This window comes from Glandiceps talaboti, chromosome 20 (assembly GCF_964340395.1).
Source record: "Glandiceps talaboti chromosome 20, keGlaTala1.1, whole genome shotgun sequence".
In the NCBI taxonomy this organism is placed as follows: Eukaryota; Metazoa; Hemichordata; class Enteropneusta; family Spengelidae; genus Glandiceps; species Glandiceps talaboti.
Window position 1 is genome coordinate 1,423,270 of NC_135568.1, and position 26,597 is coordinate 1,449,866.

General features: G+C 35.7%; 1 protein-coding gene across 2 annotated transcripts; it reads left to right on the forward strand.

Moving 5' to 3' along the window:
- The first annotated feature begins 239 nt into the window (after positions 1 to 239).
- On the forward strand, positions 240 to 24,840 carry LOC144450820 (uncharacterized). 2 transcript variants are annotated; one of them, XM_078141557.1, is made up of 12 exons: positions 240 to 338; positions 11,882 to 12,421; positions 13,273 to 13,487; positions 14,321 to 14,464; positions 14,710 to 14,833; positions 15,705 to 15,789; positions 19,302 to 19,509; positions 19,707 to 19,838; positions 20,130 to 20,282; positions 21,076 to 21,225; positions 21,894 to 21,986; positions 23,720 to 24,840. In XM_078141557.1, exons 2-12 carry the CDS (start codon positions 11,893 to 11,895, stop codon positions 23,867 to 23,869), a joined length of 1,983 nt encoding a protein of 660 aa, XP_077997683.1. In that variant the 5' UTR covers positions 240 to 338; positions 11,882 to 11,892; the 3' UTR covers positions 23,870 to 24,840. The 2 variants fall into 2 exon arrangements, with proteins under 2 accessions (XP_077997683.1, XP_077997682.1); XM_078141556.1 differs by lacking the exon at positions 240 to 338 and adding an exon at positions 9,193 to 9,319.
- The last annotated feature ends 1,757 nt before the right edge of the window (positions 24,841 to 26,597 follow it).

Genomic DNA, 26,597 nt, shown 5'->3' on the forward strand with positions numbered 1-26,597 from the left:
TTTGTTTTCTGTGTACGTAATCTTGCAACAGGTTCCATTGGGAAACAGTGCTAATGCACTGAAATGGTGTCTGTATATGAAAGATTAATAAATAAATACTTCACCCCCACCCCCTCCCCCACCCCGCCCACTCCATCTCCATTTTTCACACGTGGCCGGCCAACCTCACCATTCTTCATTGAGGGCGCTCTCACACACGATATAGCATGCCACACTGCACTGCACTACGTGAAGTGCCATATCACGCTAACATTGCTTCTGTGCCGCTGTGACAGTGCTGCGTCGAGGTTCGTCCATTTGATTTCACCCTTTACGAAGTGTCTTGTCCTAAACCACAGGTAAGGAGCATTGTGTTTCAGCACAAATATATTTATAAAGTATATATCTGAAAAATGTATGCGCCCTTTCTGTTTGAAAATTTGTTGCACGTCCACTTTCAAGTTTCAGACACATTGATTGATGTTGGCAATACGTTCACGCAAGAAAACCGTTACGTAATCGATGAATATTTGACACGTCGCATTTTACGGCGATCCAAAGCAGACTTTTTTCAGTGGAAAATATAATTCTAAATACGTTGGGGATTATTCTTAATTTTTATTCAAGCATCTGACACTCGATATTTCATGGTGCGTTACACAAATTATCAATAAACACTATCAAAAGCTGGCCTCAGACTCAAAGGTAAACATGTTTGCCTCGCCAAGCCGGTCGAAAACGCCTCCACCTACCTGTACAGATACGACGCGTGTGTACACACCTTCAAATTGAGTTTCATAGACCGTTATATTCCAATAGTTGCTTTGTCTTAGAGTCTAATTGACAGTTAAAACCTGTCTGACATCTATGCTTATGATTATGTGATTAATGACTTCCAAATGGCAAAAAAATGTATAGTAATTATTAGTATTGATACAAACTTGTCATTAATATATTGTGGAGTCATGATTATTCTGGTTCCAACTATGGTCTACTAACCACATGTGGTGAGTAGACTACAGTTAGAATCCAGACTAAGTCATGATGGGTGAATGGTTAGAATGGCCAGCTTGGAATCTGCAGGTGTGAGCCCCATTACTGCCGCACCGTTTGTTTCTTAGTGGCTAAAGTCCTTGGCAAGATTTGAACTATAATTGTGCCTTAGTCAACCCAGCTGTATAATTTGGGACCTGGTATGCAATGTGAATGCTTTCATCCTATGCGCTTATAAAGGCTGCAATGGATTGTATGCTCCCCATGGAGTTGAGGAAGTGAGCCTTGGAAAGGAAAGGGCCGTTGTGCCACTATAGAGCTGAGCCAGAGGTAACAATTGTAAAGTGCTTTGAGCACCCAGACTGGGTGGAAAAGTGCTATAATAAGAACCAACATTATTATATGTTATTATTTTATTATTATATTTGACCTTCTTTAACAAGGGTAGCCTGGTAAACTCTAAAAAAAAGAGTTCATCTCCCCAGGGCCCTCAAAAATTCAACAAAATGTAAAATACAACAATCACATACAAACAATGTTAAAAAGACATAAAACAACATTTAAAACAACAAAGATACACGTTAAAATTCTTCCCAATAATGTTTTATATAACTGCTTTTAAAAGAGGCAAGTGTCTCTGAAGGATTTTACTTCTGCTTTCAGCTTATTCCACCCAATAGCACCTTGTATTGACAGAGTTTTTTAAAACATTAAGTTTGGCTCTGGTGACATCTAACTTATTTTTGGAGCTAGCTCTTGTCGTATGGCTATGATGCTGATTGACAAATTGAAACATTTCCGTCACATACAATGGTACCATACATTTCAAGGATTTAAACAATAAACACATATTTTTGTATGTAATTCTATCAGGCAAAGGCATAATATGCAAAGATTTAAAAAGTTCCTTTGTAGGATAGTTGTAATTGAAGTCCATCATAACATGCACAGCGCGTTTCTGTAATTTAAATAACTTGTTTAAATTTACACTTGTTCCCCATGCACTACAACAATAGTCCAAATGAGGAAGTAAGTAGGCATGATAATATATTCGTCTAGTGCTGACCGGTAAATAACGTTTTATACGTCTGAGTAACTATGCAATACGTTAATTGACTTTTTTATAAATTGAATCAGTGTTTGACTTCCATTTTTAATTTAAGTGTTGATCAACAACAACTCCCAGAAGTCTCTCTTCATTTACACACTGCAAAGTATCCTGACCAATTTTACAATGAAGTGTGTTTCTTGGTAAATGTGACAATCTCTGACGTGTGGTTATAAGCATGGTCTTTGTTTTGCTTGTATTTACAACCATTTTATTTTGCATGCACCAATGACTAACTGATTAATCATTTAGAGTTCTGAGGATCCAGATTTGTACAATGGAGTAACTTTTGCTCTTTTCCATCTATCGGGAAACACGCCCGTTTTTAAGCTTAAATTATAGATGTAACACAGTGACCTGGCTATTTTAGTTGCTGATAATTTGAGAATCTTTGGACTTAATTGATCAAGTCCAGTAGCTTTGGATGTGTTTAAACTTGACAATTCTTTTATCACAAATTCTTCACTTACTGGAGGAATTTTGAAATACACTTCTTGATCCAAATTGTCATGAACATAATTTCTGAGTTTGTGATTGAAACAGGAAAATCTGCACTAAAGTGATTTTATTATTATTATTATTATTATTAATTAGATTTGGACGTGGACACAGTAAAAAATAAGACAATATACTGCAACTGTACGAATAAATATAATGATAAAGGAGCCTGTGTGCGAAATTAAGGGAACGCCACTGCTACCAAAAAGGACTAGATACAACTGCCAGCACAGCATGTTGGATGTGCAGAGACTGGTATTACTTTCCATAATTTGATAAGACCCCCCCCTCCCCCCTCCCCCCCCCTCCATGAAGCCCTACACAGGTTTTTAAGGCTTAGATGAGTGCATCATGTGACAAGCCAATTTCCTAGGTGCATTGCGACTAGGCAAATGATAACAATGTTTTATTGTTAAAAATATAGTTACTAGTGTGATTCACAATGTGTACAACTAGGAAATATTTGGCTGTTCAGTAGTAACTTGTGATAGATTGTTTTCATTGACAATGAATCCCCAAAACAATGATGACGACAACAATGACATATTGCGTTCTCAATATCGAGCTCAAGGTATTGTGGAATTTCTGAAAATCAAATATCCTTTACAGACTTTATTCATCAAAATTTCAATCCTATGAATTCATAATTTAAAAAAACCATCCTGATACTATATTTCATTCCATATTTCATTTCTTTTTTTTTAATTTCTAAACTATTTTTTAAAGTACAATGTGTGTACTGCAAATTAGAGCATGCACTGCATACATTTAACCCCCCCCCCCCCTCCCCCGGCCCCCACATACACACAAAGTAAAATAATGTGAAATAAAATAAAACGTGTGTTTTCAACATCAAGGTCACATAGATATCATTTCTGTACGTTATTTATCCGCCAACCTTGCTGTGCACATTCTCAAAACCATCCTGCACAACTACAACGTTGTTGTTTCGTTGTATCAGTGTGTACTGAGTACACATTGCGGTACAGAATGAATAACTTATACCGTCTGCATGGTGATGATGTGGCAGCCACCTCATTAAGTTGAAAACAAATAGTGATAACCAAGTGACTGATAAGAAAGTGTAATTTGAATAAGTTGGACCCTGACTAATTAATGAGATAATGTTACATCAACAATTGTTTATCATACTAATGGAAAAAATTATCCAGAAATTGTAACATCAACATAAGTTGGACCCTGCATGATTAATAAGAAATTAGTATATCAACAGTTGGATAGTTTTATACTAGAAATTTGATATCACTAAGTTGGACCCTGCATACTTAATAAGAAATTAGTATATCAATAGTTGGATAGTTTTATACTAGAAATTTGATATCAATAAGTTGGACCCTGAATACTTAATAAAATTAGTATATCAATAGTTGGATAGTTAGAAATTTGACATCAATAAGTTGGACCCTGAATACTTAATAAGAAATTAGTATATCAATAGTTAGATAGTTTTATACTAGAAATTTGATATTAATAAGTTGGACCCTGAATACTTAATAAGAAATTAGTATATCAATAGTTGGATAGTTTTATACTAGAAATTTGATATTAATAAGTTGGACCCTGAATACTTAATAAAATTAGTATATCAATAGTTGGATAGTTAGAAATTTGACATCAATAAGTTGGACCCTGAATACTTAATAAGAAATTAGTATATCAATAGTTGGATAGTTAGAAATTTGACATCAATAAGTTGGACCCTGCATACTTAATAAGAAATTAGTATATCAATAGTTAGATAGTTTTATACTAGAAATTTGATATTAATAAGTTGGACCCTGAATACTTAATAAGAAATTAGTATATCAATAGTTGGATAGTTAGAAATTTGACATCAATAAGTTGGACCCTGAATACTTAACAAGAAATTAGTATATCAATAGTTGGATAGTTTTATACTAGAAATTTGATATTAATAAGTTGGACCCTGAATACTTAACAAGAAATTAGTATATCAATAGTTGGATAGTTTTATACTAGAAATTTGACATCAATAAGTTGGACCCTGAATACTTAACAAGAAATTAGTATATCAATAGTTGGATAGTTTTATACTAGAAATTTGATATTAATAAGTTGGACCCTGAATACTTAACAAGAAATTAGTATATCAATAGTTGGATAGTTAGAAATTTGACATCAATAAGTTGGACCCTGAATACTTAACAAGAAATTAGTATATCAATAGTTGGATAGTTTTATACTAGAAATTTGATATTAATAAGTTGGACCCTGAATACTTAACAAGAAATTAGTATATCAATAGTTGGATAGTTTTATACTAGAAATTTGATATTAATAAGTTGGACCCTGAATACTTAACAAGAAATTAGTATATCAATAGTTGGATAGTTTTATACTGGAGCCTTATAAATGGGACTAGCTCCTGTTGGTCATCCGATAAATAAAATAAAAAAAACAACCACTTTTCATGATTCTTCATTAGTGTTATCATTATCCTTCACTCAATGGGTCACTGCTTAACTTAAGAAGAGTTCAAAGTTATATATTTACATACTATTGGTTCCTTTCACATAAAACTTAATAAAACAATGCAGTGTCAACAAATAACATTCGGACCCTCAGTGGAGTTATGCACTAGTGAATGTCAACCCCCACCCTCCCCACCTCGGGGCATAGTGGGGGATTTGGAAATTAGTCTTATAAAATTTGTCAAATGCCCCACCCCCTGGGGCAAGACATTCTGGAAAATCACCACCTAAAACAAGTAAAACTCCCAACATTTCCCCCACCCCAATGGGTGGGGCATTCAGAAATTTTGACTGACACACAACCACTATTTTACGTCCGTGAAAATGACTAGGGAGGTCAATATGAGGCCATTGCCCCACCCTTTTGGGTATTGTTTCATGGCAAACACGGTCTAATCCCCCACATTTGTCCCGTATCGCCCGAGGTGGGGTCCCTCGGGCATTAGATTGACTCATGCATTAGTGATGGTTGAATGGTTAGAGTGGCCGGCTAGGAATCTGCAGTTTGCAGGTTGTGGAGTTATGATGGATGATTGGTTAGACTGTCCGGCTTGGCTGGGGAGCTCCCCAAGTAGTCGTGCCATATCTGTACCAGGGTAATAATTGTGAAGCATTTTGAGCACAAAGTGGACTGACTGGGAAAGCCTTGACAGTTCCACAGCAACGTGATAAAGAGCGTGCTACATAGCCCTGTCACATAGTCCCAAACCCGAATGGATCTCTGTAGCATTTGTGTGTGTCTTTGTTTGTATTTGTCTGCATAACAGAAAATCGCTGGGAGGAATTCCCCGCACAAAAATTTAAAAAAAAAGAAGAAGATAAAATTGTATAAACAAAGACAATGTAAAAGGATTAAAGAGATTCAAATAAGCCTCTGTTTTCAAATCATGGTAGACTGACTTTCACAACATACTGTAATAAATATTCCTCGCTGTTCAGCGAATTCATGTAAGGGTGACCCTCTTTTGTTTTGTTTCACATCCCCTGTTTCTCCATCATTACACATACTAAAACATTGACAGTAAATTCTGACTGCTGCCTTATAATATCAGTGTTGCTCACTAGAAAGTGGAAGTATTAGTATACTACACAAAAACCCATATAAGTAACAATGTGTTCATACAAGCTTTGAAGGATATCTAAAAACAATAACCAGTGGAATAAATACATGAATTTAAATTTAAATTCTGCTAATTATTCTGAAATTACAAAATGAATCCGCCTCATAAAAACAATAAAAATTTAATAGAAAAGGAAATAAAGCATAAACATCAATGTCAATTTGTCATTTAAATTAATAAAAATTAAAAAATTAAAATTTAATTAAAATATACTTAACTAAAAGAGATTGATCACAGCATTATGACAAATCTGTAATGTGGCCACAAGTGTCACAAGTAGCAAATAATTTTACTTTTTAAAATACTTTTTTTTTTGTAAATTTATATAATTTGTATGTTTGGATATATCAGGACATGTGCTACATAATCACATGTTTACTTTACTAGATTAATATTTTATACCAACAGCTGTATGCAACTAATCTCAACTGAATTTCTGGCATTGCATGAATGTGATATGTTTTATAGTTTTGTACAAATAGACTTTTAGAGAGACATAATAAGAACAAAATGATGTAAATAATGCGGAGTGGTCTTTACAGAAGTCCTCCATTTTATCTGTGCTACCCACTCATAACCTAAAAATCATGGTATGAACAAAGAGATTCTTGTAACGTTGGCTGGGATATAAAAACACAGTTTTACTGCTTTGAAAAACAAAAACTTTAAATACTCTCTCACAATAATGGGTTCATTGTTCATACTAGATTTATTGTTTTTGAGTTTGGGTTAAAGTTATGTGTGTTGCTTTATATAGGCACTGATAACTGACAGATTTTTAGCACTACATGTATATTAACAAAAATATCCCATAGTCGTCAGACATTTTTCATGTTATGTGGTTGCACTTGAAGTTTTTAAATAACTTATCATAAAAAGTTTTCACTAAAGTAGAGATCGTTATCAAAATCACATAGCAATAGAGGCAGCAAATTGAGAGTTTGACAAAGTCTGTTGACGTGAACGGGCAAATTGTTACTTGCAAGCAATAAAAACCCTTTGTTGTGGTACAAGAAAGTATTATCATTATCAAAATTATTGAAGAAAAAAATTATTTGTAATCAGGCCTAAAAACTATAATTGTTTGGTTCTGGTTACCTGACCCCACCTTGCTTTTCCCCTTAAACATTTTTTTTATGTATTTGAGAAAAAATTGATAAAATTGCAAAAATGGAGAAGTAGTGGATGTGAAGAAATAGTGGGTGCGAAAACTGACATAAATTTAAAAAGACAAAATAAAACTGTTCTTCCAATCTGTAATGGCTGTACATCAGATAGGAAGAAATAAACAACACAGAGACCATTTGGTAAACAATGGAAACCTGAACTAGACATCTCAGGAAAAAAATATAATAAAATAAAATAAAAAAACTTCCTACCCCACCTATTCTAAAATTGAGTGTAATTGAAACCACATATTTTTTTTATTAGGCCTTAGTTTGGTATACAGTATATGAAGTTCAAAGTATAAACTTTACTCTGTTGTAAGTTTCCACTAGTGAAGCTAAGTTTTATTTAGACCATTGTAAAATAATGAATTGAACTGTAATATCACATATCATTATGCTTTTAAAGTGGCCATATGGATGAGAATTTGGTATTTATTTTGGATTTTTATTTGATAAAACAGCTTCACTATGTTTTTCTACTTGAAAAAATAATGCGAAAGAACATATACCAAGTCCATATTCATAACTCAATACATTGCAAAAAGATTCAAGTTTGCATTGTTTAATGTTTTGCCGTTTATTGAGATGTGAACATGGACTTGGTATATGTTATTTCACATTATTTTTTCAAGTAGAAAAACATAGTGAAGCTGTTTTATCAAATAAAAATCCAAAATGAATACCAAATTCTCATCCATATGGCCATTTTAACAGAGATTATAATGTACTAAAGTCAGGTCATTTATCTCAGTAATTTGATTCGATGGTAGTGTTTTGTAGAGTTTTGGCATTTGCAGCATAAGTAGTGTGCACATAAGCAGCATGCACAAGGGATTTTTTCAGTTATGTTTTGTCAATGTTTGCAAAGAACTCACATATAGTGATTTTGGTTACCATGGCATTTCAACAGATGTTCAAATAATAATTACATTTTCTAAGTATAGCAAACTACCAACATGACATGTATACGCTTTACAAATAACACCCAATAAAAACCTTAAATTACAAAAACACACTACCAAAGGTTGGGTGAATTCTAATCAAATAGACCTGACTGACTTTCTAGTATTACAAACATAATTATATTTTACCAAAACATGACATTTTTAAAGCGTATTTTATGTTTCCATGGAAACAGCTATCCGGTTTTAAACCATTTGTGTTACAATGGACATCCTAGATTCATAAATGCCATAAACAAATGTTTTCCTATTTTTCACTGCCTTCCCACATCAGACCCAGAGTAGCCAATCAGGAAGAGTGTTTCGTTGGCAGCTGTGCACACTGGAGAAATTGAAAAAGCAAGCAAACAAACTACCCTTATGCAACATTTCAACACATATGGAGACTCACTGAATGACATCTCACTCTTCACTCACGTTTCAGTGTGATCTCATCTATATGAGTTTGTCCAGCAGGAATTGTAGCATTTGCTTCAAAAAAGCACAAAAACAGAACAAAAAACCCTCAAAATCTTAACCAACGCTACAATTATTGCAGCTAGTGGATGGGAAAACAAAGCATTTCATTCATTAGGAGTATATTCCAGTATTATGTTGTTTGAAGTCAATATATTTTATGAACCATATTGCAATGATTTTTCTCATTTCAAATAATTTTTGCAACGAACTTTCAAGTTCTGGAAATGAAATTTGGTTATGAAAGATTTTCTGTCATCAATCAGTCATAGAGAAGTGTTGATAGGTGTGACAGCTTGCGGCTAAAAATAAAAACCAGTAATGGAAAGAAAAGTCAACAGAATATAAATATTGGCCATAGAGGGCGCTATGTTTTGACCTCTGCCCTCTGCCCTCTGCCTCTTTGAGATGTGTGCCATTCCAACAGTCACAGTTCATAGTCACAGTCACAGTCACATGAATACATGACAAAAAGCCATGGGTATGGATTTGTAAGAGGAGTAAATTATGATACTGTTAGGTGAGTTATTGGAACTACAAATGTATAACTCGAGTCATACTTAGTATAATGTTCATATCAAATATCTCTCTTTGTTGTCACATGTACACTATTCCTATTGACATTGCATAAAATGAATTGTGTATTGGAAATAGAGAGTGACATATTCCTATTAAAACAGACTGACTTGATATTTACACCATTGTATGTACCTTGTAATAGTTTTTATCAGCTGCAGGAATTCTCAAAATATGATAGTCGATGGACATTACGTTTCGAAATTGTTTTAATATGATAGAACCATTTGTAAACAGCATATGATACTGAGCCGACAAATATACCATATGTATGATGTAACTGCCCCCATCTTATCATTGGGCAGATAATCAAAGACATAATGTTAATGACTGTAGGTGGCTGTGGTTGAATTTTAAATTTCATTTCATTGCATCTCAGAGCTAGACGTATTTACATGTAATAGAGACTTGGTCTTAAGATTCGATAAATGATAGGGTACACAATTTGTGGAACATACATTTTGATAACAGTTCTTCTCTGTTACATTACTTTGGATAGATAGTTATGTGTGCACTTTATTTAACCATTCAATCTGACTAAGGGTTAGGGTTAGGGGTTAGGGTTAGGGTTAGGGGTTAGGGTTAGGGTTAGGGTTAGGGTTAGGGTTAGGGTTGTACTGTGATATATTGTGTTGCCATTTCGAAGTAAATACCAGCAATTCATTAAAAATAGTAATTGCATGATCTGACCAAGACTGCAAATATTTGTTCTGTGAATATGGTGTATCTACAAAGGAAATGTGGAATACCCAGAAAATGCTTTCGAATTTATCAATATCAGAATATATAGGATATGGTAGTGTAAGAATTCTGTGAAAATGCTAGTATTTGAGTGTGAAAATGGTAATATTTGAGTGTAACTCACAGATATATTGTGACATATTATACAAATGGCAGGAAAATGTTCAAAATTTTTCAAAAATATTTACTACACTCTTACCAACACTGCTACATTTTATCGTCTTGCTGTACAAAAATCTTACCAACACTGCTACATTTTATGGTCTGGCTAAACAAAAATCTTACCAACACTGCTACGTTATATGGTCTGGCTGTACAAATCTTACCAACACTGCTACATTTTATCATCTGGCTGTACAATTTATTAACCTTACTAACACTGCTACATTTTATGGTCTGGCACACACAAAAATGTTGCCAACACTGCCACATTCTATGGTCTGGCTGTACAAATCTTACCAACACTGCTACATTTTATGGTCTGGCTGTACAAATCTTACCAACATTGCTACATTTTATCTTCAGGCTCAACAAAAATCTTACCAACACTGCTACATTTTATGGTCTGGCTCATGACAACTAAAATGTACACTATTGGTCCTTGAAAATTGCATTGGTTAGCATCTTGACATACACATGTGTGATACTGATGTGTGTGCATGTGTGTAATAAATACAATGAAAAGTGTGACATTTATGTAAATTTGATTTCAATAAGCAACAAAAATGATAAAAAATAGTGAGTTGCATCATCTTATCATAATATATTCCTGTACCTAAAATTAGCACTTAGCACAATCGATATAATACTATTAATAGCAGTATAGTATAAATTTAAATACAAAAAATTGTATGAAAATGTAGATTCACGCTTACAAAATTTGTAGTACATGTATAGATGGTTAAATAGTAATTATAGGCAGAAAACTATTGCGACTGTTGGGAGTTGTGTGTGTGAATTATTCAGTTCAAAAACCTAGGCCTCTACCGACACTATTTGGACATAATTTTCTCAATTTTTCAATTGCTGATATCACCCAGTACTATTGAGGTAGGAACATTTCATTCAGATTACGCATTGTTATGTTTATTTACCTTTACAAAAATGTTACCAATCTTTGTTAGAATATGTATTCTTGTGTGAGAAAACCGATCCGAGGCAGATTTTGGAAACGAAATGTCATATTACACATTAAACATGGTGATTTATGTTAACAACAATCAACTGTTTACTACTGTTTATTCTAGATATGTTGGTACCAGTGTGTAAATGTTCAATAGCAACCAAAAACACTAAAATATTTTAATTTTACCATAAATTCGAAAGATTTTATAGTTTTAGGGACCAATTTCAATAAATATATCCATTTTCATAGCCGAAAATTTATCGCTGACAGCCAGTTGTTCCGACTGGCTTCCACCTATATTGTACATCACTGATTCATCCACTCTTTGTAATTGTCATGTTTGAGAAATTGAATCGATCATGTTACTCTTTTATGTTATTCAGCATATTAAGATAAGCTTCCAAAGGCTGCAAATTCAGAAACAAAAATTTTTTTGTTATATTCATGTAGTCCCTACGTGTCATTGATGGGCATGTGATTCATATACATTGTAATACAGTTGTTGCATGTGTCTGTCTCTGGCAGAGTGTTTTATATACACACAGAAATCTTACCAGTTGATGTTTTTGTTGTTATTTATACTGCTTGATCTTAATGCTACATTGTTGCTTAAGTTGATGTTTTTGTTGTTATTGACAGGATCAACTACAATGTCAGATAAAGTGGTATGGTTGGTTGGTGCAGGAGTACATGCAGGGGAATACGCCAAAGTGCTGACAGATCTTAACGTCAAGTATGAAGTGATTGGTCGTGGAGCTGAAAGTGCTGCAAAGTTTGAAGAGAAAACCGGTCATTCCGTTCATCAGGGTGGTTTGGATCCTTTCCTTGCTTCAAATACCATATCAAAAGACAAGAATGATGTTGTTGCTATAGTAACAGTGACAATTCCAAACCTTGCAACTTGTACCATACAGTTGATCCAACATGGTGTTAACACTATCCTGCTAGAAAAACCAGGTGGTAAGAATAGTGAAGAGATTGCGGAAATCAACAAGGCTGTTGAGAATGCAAAGGCAGAGGGCAGAGATATCAAAGTTCGTATGGCATATAATCGTCGATTCTATGCATCCGTACGAAAGGCTCGTGAATTGGCAGAAGAAGAAGGTGGTGTTACATCATTTTTGTTTGAATTCACTGAATGGTCTCATATTATAGCTGGTTTACCACACCCAGCATCAGGTCAGTTTTGTATTTTGTAAAACCCTATTTCTGTCTTGTCTTTAGAACTATGCAATTACATTACATTCTTTCCCAACTATACCATAGACCTACTTCTTGTACCTTGGAAACACGAATCTTAAACTTTGGCTGTTACTTTGTTTGAGAAAATGCAAGTCCATTCTCAGTTAAAATCAAGAACAATCAGGGGTCTTAGAAATAGAGATCAAAATACTAAACCAGAAAGATTATAAAGTTCTCTATTAGGTGGCACGATATTTTGTAAGTCTCACACATTTTTAAGTACGAATTTAATACACACTATCACAACTACCCCAATCTCTGTGTCTAGACACTTTGTATTACCCTGGCAGGAAATCTTCAAAATGGTTGTCTATGAACACAACTCAAGTGCAGTAGAATTCATATAAGAATTCAGCAATCATACATTCAAGTGCTCTTAATGCAGTTATAAGTGTGATTGGACTTTTCATTTTGCGGTTTTGTCATTGTCGTTGTCAGTGACCGAGTGGTGAATCCACTTAAATGTTACATTTTAGCCGAAGTTCAAATCATAGTCAGGGTTTGATTAAATTTTGCCATACTGTAAGTAAGAAGAATGTCATTCAAAATGACTCTACCAAACAATACAGGTCTCCTCCATGTACTCCAGATTCTTCCTGCATCAACACAAAGGTCGGCCCTCACTTGGCTTCTTGGGACACAAGTTTATAGAACTAACTAGTATAGATAAAGATTGTCATACCTTTACATGTAATGAAGACAATCGTGTGCCTACCAGTACCACTTTCAAACTTTCATGAATGCATGCTGAATAAATTATTACTTTCTGTATATTATATTTTGATTAGTTAAACAAAGTTGGTTCCTTGGTAATAGTCATGTTCTTGATTTGGCGTTTTTCCTTGGTGGTCAACCTAAAGAGCTTAGTTGTCATAATTCTGGGGCTGGAGAAGTAGTTTGGCATCCACAGTCTGCTATCTGGGTTGGTTCTGGTGTGACAGAGACTAATGCCTTATTTTCATACCATGCCAACTGGGCTGCCCCTGGAAGATGGTGGCTAGAGGTAAGCTCAACAACTGTTACAACATTACACCCAGCTTTAACAAACAGTGAGTTACTGGGGTCAACAACAACAAAAAAAGATGCCAAAAGTGTAAAAATTTTGTTATTGTATGTACAGTAATAAGCATTTTACACATTCTTTTTAACTCCTGTATGGGAGCTGATGTCGTGGCGATGTCTGTCTGTCTGTCTGTCTGTCTGTCTGTCTGTACAGAAATTTTGTTCCACTGATATCTCAAAAAGTACTGAAACAAATGTTCTGCAATTTACTATGTGGCATTGTCAGGCTGTCTTTGCGATGATTAGTTTTTGGTGGGAGTGGCTTGCATAATTAATGATAATTTGCATAATTAATGATTATATACATGGGGCTATATATGTAGAACGGCTGCACAAAATTCAATGAAACTACGATTCATACAAAGATATAAAAGCGCTTAAAGTCATTAACTTGTGTCAGGTTAATTAAGGGCTAATTTACATAATTAATGAGTGTTTGAAAATCAGGTTATGTATCCAGAATGGCTTTATCAAAGTTAATAAAACTTGCCACAGATATTGAGCATACAGAGATATGATAGTTCTTAATGAAATTTTGAGATGTCAATTAATTGCTCATTTGCATAATTAACACACTTTGGCAGTTAGGGCCTATACCAAGAAAGACTGTGCCAAATTTGATGAAACTTGCCACAGAATTCTTGGAAGCAATTCCCTTTCAAAATTCTAGATTCACTTTAAAAAGATTTCATGAAATGTAAAGTTTCCTTTTTTAACGATAAACCCAGAGTCAATGAATGTTAATTCTTGCATTATTGATAATATTATTTGTAGGTGCTGACTCGCAAGAATCGTTACATATTTCGCCCACTTGAGAAGTTGCATGTGACTCGTCTTGGAACCGTTAAGGTAGAAGAAGTGGAAATTGATGATAGTGTTGATAAGAAATTCAAACCTGGGCTATGGCTGCAAACAAAGGTATATACACTACAATATTACCTATGTACCAGAGATTACTTGCACCAGTGTGCACACATAGTAGTACTAGTATTTTCACTGCAGTGCTATACCGAAAACATTATTACATACCGTATGTACCAGAGATTAATTAGTATTTATTATCACAAATTCCATGATGCAACATTCAACATGGTGGGTTTGAAAGTTCCCTATTCAACTAATCTCCAGTTTGTGTATTAATTATGTCCTCAATCTTTCAACAGACTTTCCTTACTAATCCTGACGATAAAGACCTGTTACCTCTAGACAAGCAGCTGTGTAATGTAGAAAAACTCTATGAACCAATGCGAGGGCCAGATGTAGTCTTGCCTGCTATCCTGGTTGTAGGTAGGTACCAGACAAGGGGATACAGAGATACACTTGTAGTAGTGGCAGAGGGGGTACAGGGACACACTTGTACTGTGGAGGAGGGGGTACAGGGACACACTTGTACTGTGGAGGAGGGGGTACAGGGACACACTTGTACTGTGGAGGAGGGGGTAGAGGGACACACTTGTACTGTGGAGGAGGGGGTAGAGGGACACACTTGTACTGTGGAGGAGAGGGTAGAGGGACACACTTGTACTGTGGAGGAGAGGGTAGAGGGACACACTTGTACTGTGGAGGAGGGGGTAGAGGGACACACTTGTACTGTGGAGGAGGGGGTAGAGGGACACACACTTGTAGTAGTGGCAGAGGGGGTACAGGGACACACTTGTACTGTGGAGGAGGGGGTACAGGGACACACTTGTACTGTGGAGGAGAGGGTAGAGGGACACACTTGTACTGTGGAGGAGGGGGTAGAGGGACACACTTGTACTGTGGAGGAGGGGGTAGAGGGACACACTTGTACTGTGGAGGAGAGGGTAGAGGGACACACTTGTACTGTGGAGGAGGGGGTAGAGGGACACACTTGTACTGTGGAGGAGGGGGTAGAGGGACACACACTTGTAGTAGTGGCAGAGGGGGTACAGGGACACACTTGTACTGTGGAGGAGGGGGTACAGGGACACACTTGTACTGTGGAGGAGAGGGTAGAGGGACACACTTGTACTGTGGAGGAGGGAGTGCAGGGACACACTTATTCTGCAGAGGTACATGCAGGGACACACTTACATTAGAATGAAGTCATATTCGTATACCTGTTCCTGAAGTCATGATCATTTTCCCTAGAAAGATGAAATTTAGTAAATTGCATGTTTTTGTATTTGTCATCCAGGTGCTGGTAATATAGGTTCTCGTCATCTTCAGTCACTGGCAGGGTTACAAGCTGCTGTGGACATTGTGGTGGTGGAACCCTTTCAGTAAGTTGGATACTAGAATTTAATAATAGTATACTGCCAGCATCCTGAGGTCATTTTGTATAAACCAGTCTGTAGACTTTATACTAGATTCTATAGTACTGCCAGCATTATGAAGCCTTTGTGTGAGATCAGTTTTTATTACACAGACATCTGTGTTTATACCACAAGAGGACCATTATAAGAATGCCTTTGTGTGTGCCTGCATGCACCAGCTGTGGCTGACACTTTTTATTTTTATCACAAAACAATAGAATAAAATTGATAGCCTCTGTTAAAGGCCAGATCAGTAAAATTGTGACATCATTGATGGAAAAATAATGACATGTAAGTATATGTCTCGACAAAAACTGTTATTTATCACCCATGGCAAATTTGGAACCAAATAGTTCACAGTATCCTTGTGACTTTAATTGTGATTTCTATTATTATATAAAGGTGATAATTATGAATATTGAAAGTGTCATCAACATGTACATGAACACAGACACACACACACACACACACACCCACACACACACACACACACACACACACACACACACACACTTACTTTTATCATCTTTTCCCATCTCTTTAATCATTTAATCAACTGATTGACCCATCATTGTTAACATTTTATGAGGAGAAAAACATAAATAAAAAGGGTTGCCTAACAAATAAAATAATGATGAACTGACATTCTGTAGTGCTATACACATGTAGGTATGATGAAATGTCTGTGTGTGTGTGTGCAGGTGTGTGTGTATGTAAACTACTTAAAATAAAAAACTGCCAGACCGATTGCCTTGGTATTTGGTGGGGACACTACTTAGGGCGTGTAGATGGGAAATTGTGAAAATGAAAATGATCTCATAAGAAATGTGCGTTTTGGGGCAAAAAATGTGATATTTTGTCAAAAAACTTGAATTCTTTAAACTATTATGTAGATTGGCCTGAAATTTGATGGGAATGGGTGTGTTTACTTTAAGAATTGTTTATGACACAATAATACCATCAGTGATATGCAAATTAGGGCTAAAAAATTTGTCATTTTGATCAAAAGTCTTCAATTCCAAAATTACTTAGCAGATGGGGTTGAGATTTGGTGGGAATGTTCTGAGGGGTGTTTATACTGGAATCTATAGTACTGCCAGCATCCTGAGGTCATTTTGTATAAACCAGTCTGTAGACTTTATACTGGAATCTATAGTACTGCCAGCATCCTGAGGTCATTTTGTATAAACCAGTCTGTAGACTTTATACTGGAATCTATAGTACTGCCAGCATCCTGAGGTCATTTTGTATAAACCAGTCTGTAGACTTTATACTGGAATCTATAGTACAGCCAGCATCCTGAGGTCATTTTGTATAAACCAGTCTGTAGACTTTACACTGGAATCTATAGTACTGCCAGCATCCTGAGGTCATTTTGTATAAACCAGTCTGTAGACTTTACACTGGAATCTATAGTACTGCCAGCATCCTGAGGTCATTTTGTATAAACCAGTCTGTAGACTTTATACTGGAATCTATAGTACTGCCAGCATCCTGAGGTCATTTTGTATAAACCAGTCTGTAGACTTTATACTGGAATCTATAGTACAGCCAGCATCCTGAGGTCATTTTGTATAAACCAGTCTGTAGACTTTATACTGGAATCTATAGTACTGCCAGCATCCTGAGGTCATTTTGTATAAACCAGTCTGTAGACTTTATACTGGAATCTATAGTACTGCCAGCATCCTGAGGTCATTTTGTATAAACCAGTCTGTAGACTTTATACTAGAATCTATAGTACTGCCAGCATCCTGAGGTCATTTTGTATAAACCAGTCTGTAGACTTTATACTAGAATCTATAGTACTGCCAGCATCCTGAGGTCATTTTGTATAAACCAGTCTGTAGACTTTATACTAGATTCTATAGTACTGCCAGCATCCTGAGGTCATTTTGTATAAACCAGTCTGTAGACTTTATACTGGAATCTATAGTACTGCCAGCATCCTGAGGTCATTTTGTATAAACCAGTCTGTAGACTTTATACTGGAATCTATAGTACTGCCAGCATCCTGAGGTCATTTTGTATAAACCAGTCTGTAGACTTTATACTGGAATCTATAGTACTGCCAGCATCCTGAGGTCATTTTGTATAAACCAGTCTGTAGACTTTATACTGGAATCTATAGTACTGCCAGCATCCTGAGGTCATTTTGTATAAACCAGTCTGTAGACTTTATACTGGAATCTATAGTACTGCCAGCATCCTGAGGTCATTTTGTATAAACCAGTCTGTAGACTTTATACTGGAATCTATAGTACTGCCAGCATCCTGAGGTCATTTTGTATAAACCAGTCTGTAGACTTTATACTAGATTCTATAGTACTGTCAATATCATGAACCCATTATTTGAGGTTAGTTTTTCTTACACAGACATCTGTTTTTAAAATAATGAGACCATATAATAAGAACGCTATTGTGTGTGCCAGCACTAGTTTTTGCTGACCCTTTTTGTATAAATGCTGCTGTCAGCGACAGCTGAGAGTGTTTAGAATAAGATATATTTGTGATATAATGATCTCATCAGTGATATGCAAATTAGGGCTTATAACATGTCTTTTTGGTCAAAAACCTGTAATTCCAAAACTACTGAGCAGATTTGACTGAAATTTGGTGGGAGTATTCTTAGGTGTGTATAGTTTAAGAATTGTTCATGACATGATGATCCCATCAGTGATATGGAAATTAGGGCTAAAAGTGTGTCCTATTGGTAAAAACCCTTTATACTTCAAGTCCCTGGGGAGGGTACAATCCATCACAGCCTTTATAGGATTAAAGTATTCACATTGCAACCCACATCCTACCAGGTCCCCAATTATACAGCTGGGTTGACTAGGGTACGCATTGGATTAAACCCTTCACATTGCAACCCACATCGTACCAGGTCCCCAATTATACAGCTGGGTTGACTTGGGTACAGTTGTGGCTCAAATCTTGCCAAAAAACTTTAGCTATTCAGAAACAAATGGTAAAAAGATTCAAAGCTGACCACTCGAACCATTCACCCATCATGACTCAACAAAGCACTGTTATAGTCTAGACTAGAACAAACTGAAACTAAACTGACAAGAAGTAGTACAGCAACAGGTTGAAATTGAGATACCAGTTACATTTGGAGTACTGATTTTAGGGTGTAGACCATAAATCAATTGGATTTATAAAATGTATAAATTCATGAATTTGTTTGTGTAAACAATGACTGTTGTGACTTAAAAATTATAGGATATTCTGAAATTGGGCGCAGTTATTCAATTTGAAATATTGAAATATTGAATTTCTTCCCCACAAGAAATAAACATACAGAAAAGAAATAATTGATAACATCCAAAAGGAAAATGATTTTAAGTTGTGGGTGAGAGACTAGAAAATAGTTTTCGGAAAACTAATCGGGTCTAGCCACTCAATTTCAAAAGCATCAAATTGCATTTGTTGTGTTTTGATATATATTATATCTTCTCCTCTCTCCCTCCATCCAGGGCATGTCTCGACCGGGCCAAGAAGATCTTTGATGGTGAAAACAAAGTGAATTCTCAGACCAGGGTGAAATATGTACAATCTCTGGATCAGATTGCAGCAGGCCGGCAATTTGAAGTTGCTGTTATTGCTACTACCTCTACAGTCAGACGCAAAGTCCTGCAAGAAGTACTTGAACACTGCAAACTTAAATACGCAATTATAGAAAAGGTATACGTATGATATTATAGGGTCTGACTGTAGAAAAAATTTCATGAGTGATATGATTATACTATGTTTGTAGACTTTGTCTCAAGTTCTTTGTTGCAGTTATTGAATGACTGATATACAACAGCCATGTTTGTCTCAGGTTCTGTGTAGACAGGCTTCATTAACTGATAATTCCATGTTTTTATACTTTATCTTAGGTTCTCTTCCAAACAGCTAAAGATCATGAAGATGTGATGGCTATGCTTAACAAATACAATGTAAAGGGCTTTGTGGATAGTCAATGGGTTGCTTTCCCGCTTGGTAAATATTTGAAGGAAAAACTACCACAGGTAAAATGTAGTTTTACTTTTGATTACATAGCTGTCATTCTCACTCTGCAGCAATGGTGTTTTGTCATTACAACGTTGTGATTGGTGATATCAAACCTATTGCTGTTTGAGTAAACGCATAATTGGAATTGTCGGCATCAGATTGGCATCATAATCATCAGCATTCCATTTCCCTCCCCTGTCAGATATGCACCACCCTGTCACTTTACAAGGCTGATCAGGGCTTAATGTATCTAACTGTCTGCTACAAACTGTATATAAACTGATAAGGAAGCCTTATGTCTTTGACAGGCACCTGTTAACTTTCATATACATGGTGAAGCTTGGGGTATGTGCTGCAATTCTCTCCATTTTGTACTTCTGTTCAACGTGTTGAATGACATAACAGACCTAGAAATTGATGGAAGTGGCCTATTACCTGGATATGAAGCCTCAAAGAGATCAGTAAGTATGTTTGGACTTTTCACAGGGCATGTATGTTTGGACTTTTCACAGGGCATCTGCCTGTCTGTCTGTTTCTGTCACTGTCACTGTCTGTCTATTTCTGTTTCTGTCTGTGTGTGTGTGTGTGTGTGTGTGTGTGTGTGTGTGTGTGTGTCTCTGTCTGTCTGTCTGTCTGTCTGTCTGTATGTATGTATGTATGTATGTATGTATGTATGTATGTATGTATGTATGTATGTATGTATGTGTGCATGTCTGCCTGACTACCTATCATCTGTCTGCATGTCTGTCTGTTTGTCTGTCTGCATGTCTGTCTGTCTGTTTGTTTGTTTGTCTGTCTGCATGTCTGTCTGTTTGTTTGTTTGTCTGTCTGTCTGTCTGTCTGTCTGTCTGTCTGTCTGTCTGTCTGTCTGTTACTGTCTGTTTGTCTGTCTATCTCTGTCTCATAACAGTGATCATTGTCTGTCAGTGTAATATATATGTCTGTGTGTCTATCCAAATTTTAAGAACTACTGGTTAGATTGACATGAAAGTTTGGATGTAAATTGTACAAGACAAATGTTATATCTGATTAATATTTTGTCATGAACAAAATGCCAACAAAAATGGACATTTGCATAGCATTGGTGAAGTAAAAACAATCATCATTGTATCAAGGAAACACATCTCCACAAGTAGGCCTGCCTCCTGATGCCATAGCAATAGTTTCTACTCCATCAGAATTGGCAGCGACTATAGACTTTTATTTAGCAATCAAGTGTACAGTATGTAAAATGATATGATCCTTCTTGTACAGGGGTTTGTAGAGCTGTTTGGTGCAATGAAAGGCAAGTCACCGAACGGTGCAGCTGACATGACTATAGTTTGCACAAAAGGTGAAAAACCAGAAGGCCGCATTATGCATGTATGGAATGATCATGCCAATGTATTCTGGAATGAACAAAGTGTGAGTACCCATACATAGAATTTTATAGATGACAGTGTATTCTGAAATAAACAAAGTGTGAGTGAGTACCCATACATAGAATTTTATAGATGACAGTGTATTCTGAAATAAACAAAGTGTGAGTGAGTACCCTTACATAGAATTTTACAGATGACAGTGTATTCTGGAATGAAGACTGTGTGAGTGTCCAACTCTTACATAGAATTTTATAAGTGGCAAATAAATATATAAAAATTATGTTATGAAAAAAGAACAATGTGTGAGAGGACTCAAACATAAAATTATAGGCATGATGTTCTGGAATAAACAAAGAACAAGTACCCACACACAGAGAATTTTACATATATTATATACATGTCTGTGTATATATATATATCGGTCTGTGGATGCATGATTGGGCACATAGGTCTGTGGCTAGATGTATGACTTTGTATATTAATGTGTGGGCTGGTCTATCTGTTGATATATATATATAGTAAGGGTGTAGGTGTATGTATGTATATATACATGGGTCTGTGTGTGTGTGTGTGTACAAAATGTGTGTGTGTGTGTGTGTGTGTGTGTGTGTGTGTGTGTGTGTGTGTGTGTGTGTGTGTGTGTGTGTGTGTGTGTACTTGTATGTACAAAATTCCTCCATCAGACTAACAGTTTCCTTTCATTCCTTGCAGGGTACATTATTTGGAAGTTATGCATCCAACAACTGGCAATGGGAGACAGAACACTTCCCCTTGCCAATGGTTAGCAGATGGACACACAAAATGGTAATTTTCAATTTTCAATTAACAAATTCCAATAATCTGATAACTGGATAGTGGAATAATATTACAGTAACTGTATTTATAAATCTGTTAATTTCAATGTGGCCTTATGGTTAGAGCTTACCAGGCATTAGCAGTTGAGAGGTAATAGGTTCAGATCTTACTGGAAACATGGGATTTTTCTGTCACCGACCCAAGCCAAGGATGAGTGTTCTACAAACTCAATTGAGGACATTTACTCACAGAGCCTGCAGGTTCTATATTTGCCAGATTTCTTGGTGACTCCAGGATAGCCTGTGGACTGACTAGGAAAGCCTTGACAGTTCCACTACAGTGTGATACAGAATGTTTAACATATAGCCATATCATATAGTCTTAAACCTGAATGAATTTCTGTAGACAGTATGGTTGTGTCTACGTAAAAATGAAATTGCTAAAATCACTGGGAGCAATTCCCAGCTGCACAAACTGATCATACATAAAATATGCCTAGAAATTCTATAATGTTGGTATCCATGGATACCTTAATAAATTGTGTTATTGCAAAAAAAATCATTTTTGCATTGTTAGCTAATAGTCAATTTCATAATAGGGGTTTCATTTGATTTAATTATCACAACTGAACTATGATGAAGTGTACGAGTATCCGTCTGTGTGTGTGTGTGTGTGTGTGTGTGCAAATGTACGTGTCTGCATTTGTGTGTCTGTCTCTGTCTGTCAACTCTGTGTTGCTGTGTGTATGTACATGTATGCGGTGTGTATGTGTGTCTATACATGTGTGTTGCTGTGTGTGTGTGTCTGTGTGTGTGTGTGTGTGGACATTTTAGTCAAAAACCAGTGGACTGATTGTAGTGAAACTTGGGATGTCACTTAGGCTATCTTAAGTTGGGATATAAGAGCAGATATCTGTTATCGGTAAAGGGTTTGGGGCAGAAAATGTAAATTTTGGTAAACAGTTCTTGAAAGTTATGGAAATACTAAGCCTATCACTGAGTTGAAGTATGCAAGATATGCTCAAAGGTCAAAGGTCAACAAATGATAGACATGCTGTTTTTGTGATGTAGAACAACCAGGGTATGGTATAGTCACATGACATGACATGCATAATTTATTTGCCTGAGGTCGAAAAGAAAATTTACATATCAAGTGATGAAAAATACATTGGCAATGAAAAGTAACACTCAACTGGGCCTGTGTGTGACATAATAGGCCATTCCAGACTGCAAACAGGAAATTGAGAATACAGCGCCTCGCTCAAATTTTGGGGTATCATCACCTCATTGTACCGTTTCATAAGAGCTTTGTCCTTTGGTATTCTGTTGAAGTGTAAATCAGGGATGTTTTTGTATTGTTCAGATATCGAGGAACACAGCAGTGTTCTATGATTAACTGAGTAACCTATACCATGTATACCCCCAAGTAGACTATCGACAGTCGTTTTTTTTTGCTAATTGTTTTAGATGAAACATATGTTTCATCTAAAACAATGTTGTCGCCTCACTTGATAGCACTGAATACTAATGCATTCTGATAGGAACTGTGAATGTGGTTATAGTACTGCTCTGGATTGGAGGGAGATGACGACTTTAGTTTTTGATAAAACGTAGCAAAAAAGGCATGAACGACTGTCGACAGTCTAACCTCCAAGGTACACACAGACAGGAAGTAGAGTGTTACCATGGCAAATCTTGGAAAGATCTATTATTAAATGTATTTTGTTTATGTTTATGTTTTAGGTGGAACAGATATTTGAGACTGGATCTTGTGATCTTCCAACTTATGAAGATGCTTACAAGGTGTCAATTAAGGTCAACAATATGTTTATATCTCATCTGGCTGAAGCTGGACATGAAGAAGCTAAACGTGGTGTCTGCCTTATCACATAGATTGGTCAGCTGGGGTCAAGAGTTCACAGTTAGGGTTAAAGGTCACCATTAAACAACCGTGAATGATCAAAGTCTATCCCCATGTGTAACTTACTTGTTTTCATTGACAAGTGCTGCAGTCGTTATGTACAACCCATAACACAAAAGTATTGCATTTTCTGTATGTACCACAATCATTTATACCATCCATATCAAGTATAAAAGTATACTGTTTCATTTGCTAATTGACCACATTAGAAAGGCCACATGCTAGGCTTGTAAATAAACCAATTGAAACAGTATACTTTTACCATTGATATGAATACTATAAATGAGTGTAGCACATACAGAAAGTGTTTTACTTCAGTGTTACTCATTGTAATGTGAATGTTATAAACGAGTGTAGCACGTAGAGAAAGTGCTTTACTTCAGTGTTACTCATTGTAAAATGAATGCTATAAATGAGTGTAGCACGTACGTAGAGAAAGTACTTTACTTCAGTGTTACTCATTGCAATATGAATGTTATAAATGAGTGTAGCACGTAGAAAGATCGAGTGCTTTACTTCAGTCTTTGATACTCATTGTAATACATCTTATCCAAACATACTTTTATCAGTAGTCACATTTACAACTTACTTTTGGTAATGTCTGAAAAGTCTTCTTCTCCCTTATCACATTATCAAACAGATCAACATCAATACAAAAAGAATGACGGTGACTGACTCTGATGTATAGGTACATGTCATGTTGTTATCACTTTGTTTAAATCTGTGAAAGTTTAAAGCATATCACCCTATGAGCATCCTATACCATATGACTAACTTTCACCGACATAAACAAAACTGAGAAAAGCGTGTGTGAACCTTCATCAGAGGCATGTCTGCCGTTTGTTGCAAATGTTGCCGAGACCATGACTGTCAGTATTGTACAGTGTCTTCAGTGAGTACTTTGTTGGAAAGCATTTGATAGAAATATTCATTATTATTATTATTATTATTATTATTATTGTTGTTGCTTATTTATTCTTTCTACACTTTGCCCATTTGTTATTTGTCTAAGTTCCTTTAGCCGCTACAGTCGTCTCCACTGTATAGTCAAATGTGTTACTCTGGCACAACATTCTGTTTTTACCACTGACAGTGATAGTTTAATGTTACTGAAGCGTTGGTATAAACATGGTAAACATCACGACGTTATCACATCCTCATATGACCTACATTAAGACTGGTTGAGTTTGTTGTAAACTGAACGAAGTAATTAATTCCAACCACCAGAGATTAAGATTACAGAAAACGACCACATGTATAGTAATTAGACTAACCATTTGTTTATATTTCATAGTTAATAACTTTAAGACAAAGAACGGTCTGTGCAGGGACGTGTTACAAAGAAATTCAACTTTGAAGTATATTCATCAATACCTGGAAATTAAAGTACCCTTAATACTAACTATCAATCTCTATCCACAGATCATGTTCAAGCCAGAGTACAATTTTTTCCTCATAATGGTGTGTTAAAAGTGGCAGGGATGAAATGTCATCATGATATGCATATGGTAATATTATGGGGGGGGGGGGGGGGGGGGGTCTTTGTTGTGGAGGGTCTATGTAGTAATATTATGGGAGGGGTCTTTGTTGTGGAGGGTCTACTTGTAGTAATTTGATATATTTTCTCTGGTTCTACTCAGGTATGGTTGTTTGTATATTTTATTCCACCAAATTCTTTTTCACTTAACTGGAAATGTTATAAATAGTTTAGTCAGGGGGGGGGGGGTGTCTTTGTCTTTTTCACTTCTCTGGAAATGCCTACTAATGTAGAAAATTAACCATATTCTAATTTCTGATATTCTGAAGAATTGGTGACGCAATCAGCTGAAAGTAGTCCCCACATTCAGTACACAGATCAAAAACTTGTGAAACCTTGTTCATAATCTCAAAAGACAGATTTTTTTTACCATTGACAACCAAAATCAACAAAATTCCCCACATTTCCAGACCAGTAATAGAAAGACTGTTACATAAGTTGTCAGGGTGTAACTAGGCTAAATTTTAAAAAAAATGTGTTTGTGATAACTTGACCAACTCTTGTTTAAGCCTCAGACCCTAAACATTTGAAATAAAATTAAAACAAAAAAAAGAAGAAATTCGTCTTGACCTTAATGCATGTCTACATGTATTTTCTTTCCGCAGTGATGTCAGTACATATTTCATCAAAACTTTCACAGAAAAAATATTCTGACTGATATTTAAGTGTTTTGGGGGTCATAATATTTTTCAAAAGTAAAAACAAAATAAAATAAAATAAAATTCTGACCTACCTACGCTGTGGCCATGTTATCAGAAATACAGAATGTTTTTTGCCTTACCAGTATTACATAGCATTATGAATGATATATTCCACTCTTATTTGGGTTTCTAAACATTCCAGAGATTATTTTCCTATCAAGGTTGAGATTTTTGAAAATAGAAAATCAATATTGACAAATTATATATTGGGAATCAATTGAAATATAGTCAATTTTCTGGTCCCAAGATGCATTGCGTGGTCCCAAGATGCATTGTGTGAGATAATATCACAGATGTTGTTATATGTACGATTGTTTTGTCTTTGTTACATTTGAAATAACATCTTACAATCCTAAAATGATGGATAGACATGTTAACCTCTTTAATTGCAAGTGTTTTTGTAGAGCAAAGACAGTAAATACCATCAGTGACAGAAAGCTTTTACTGGTAAACCCACAGTAA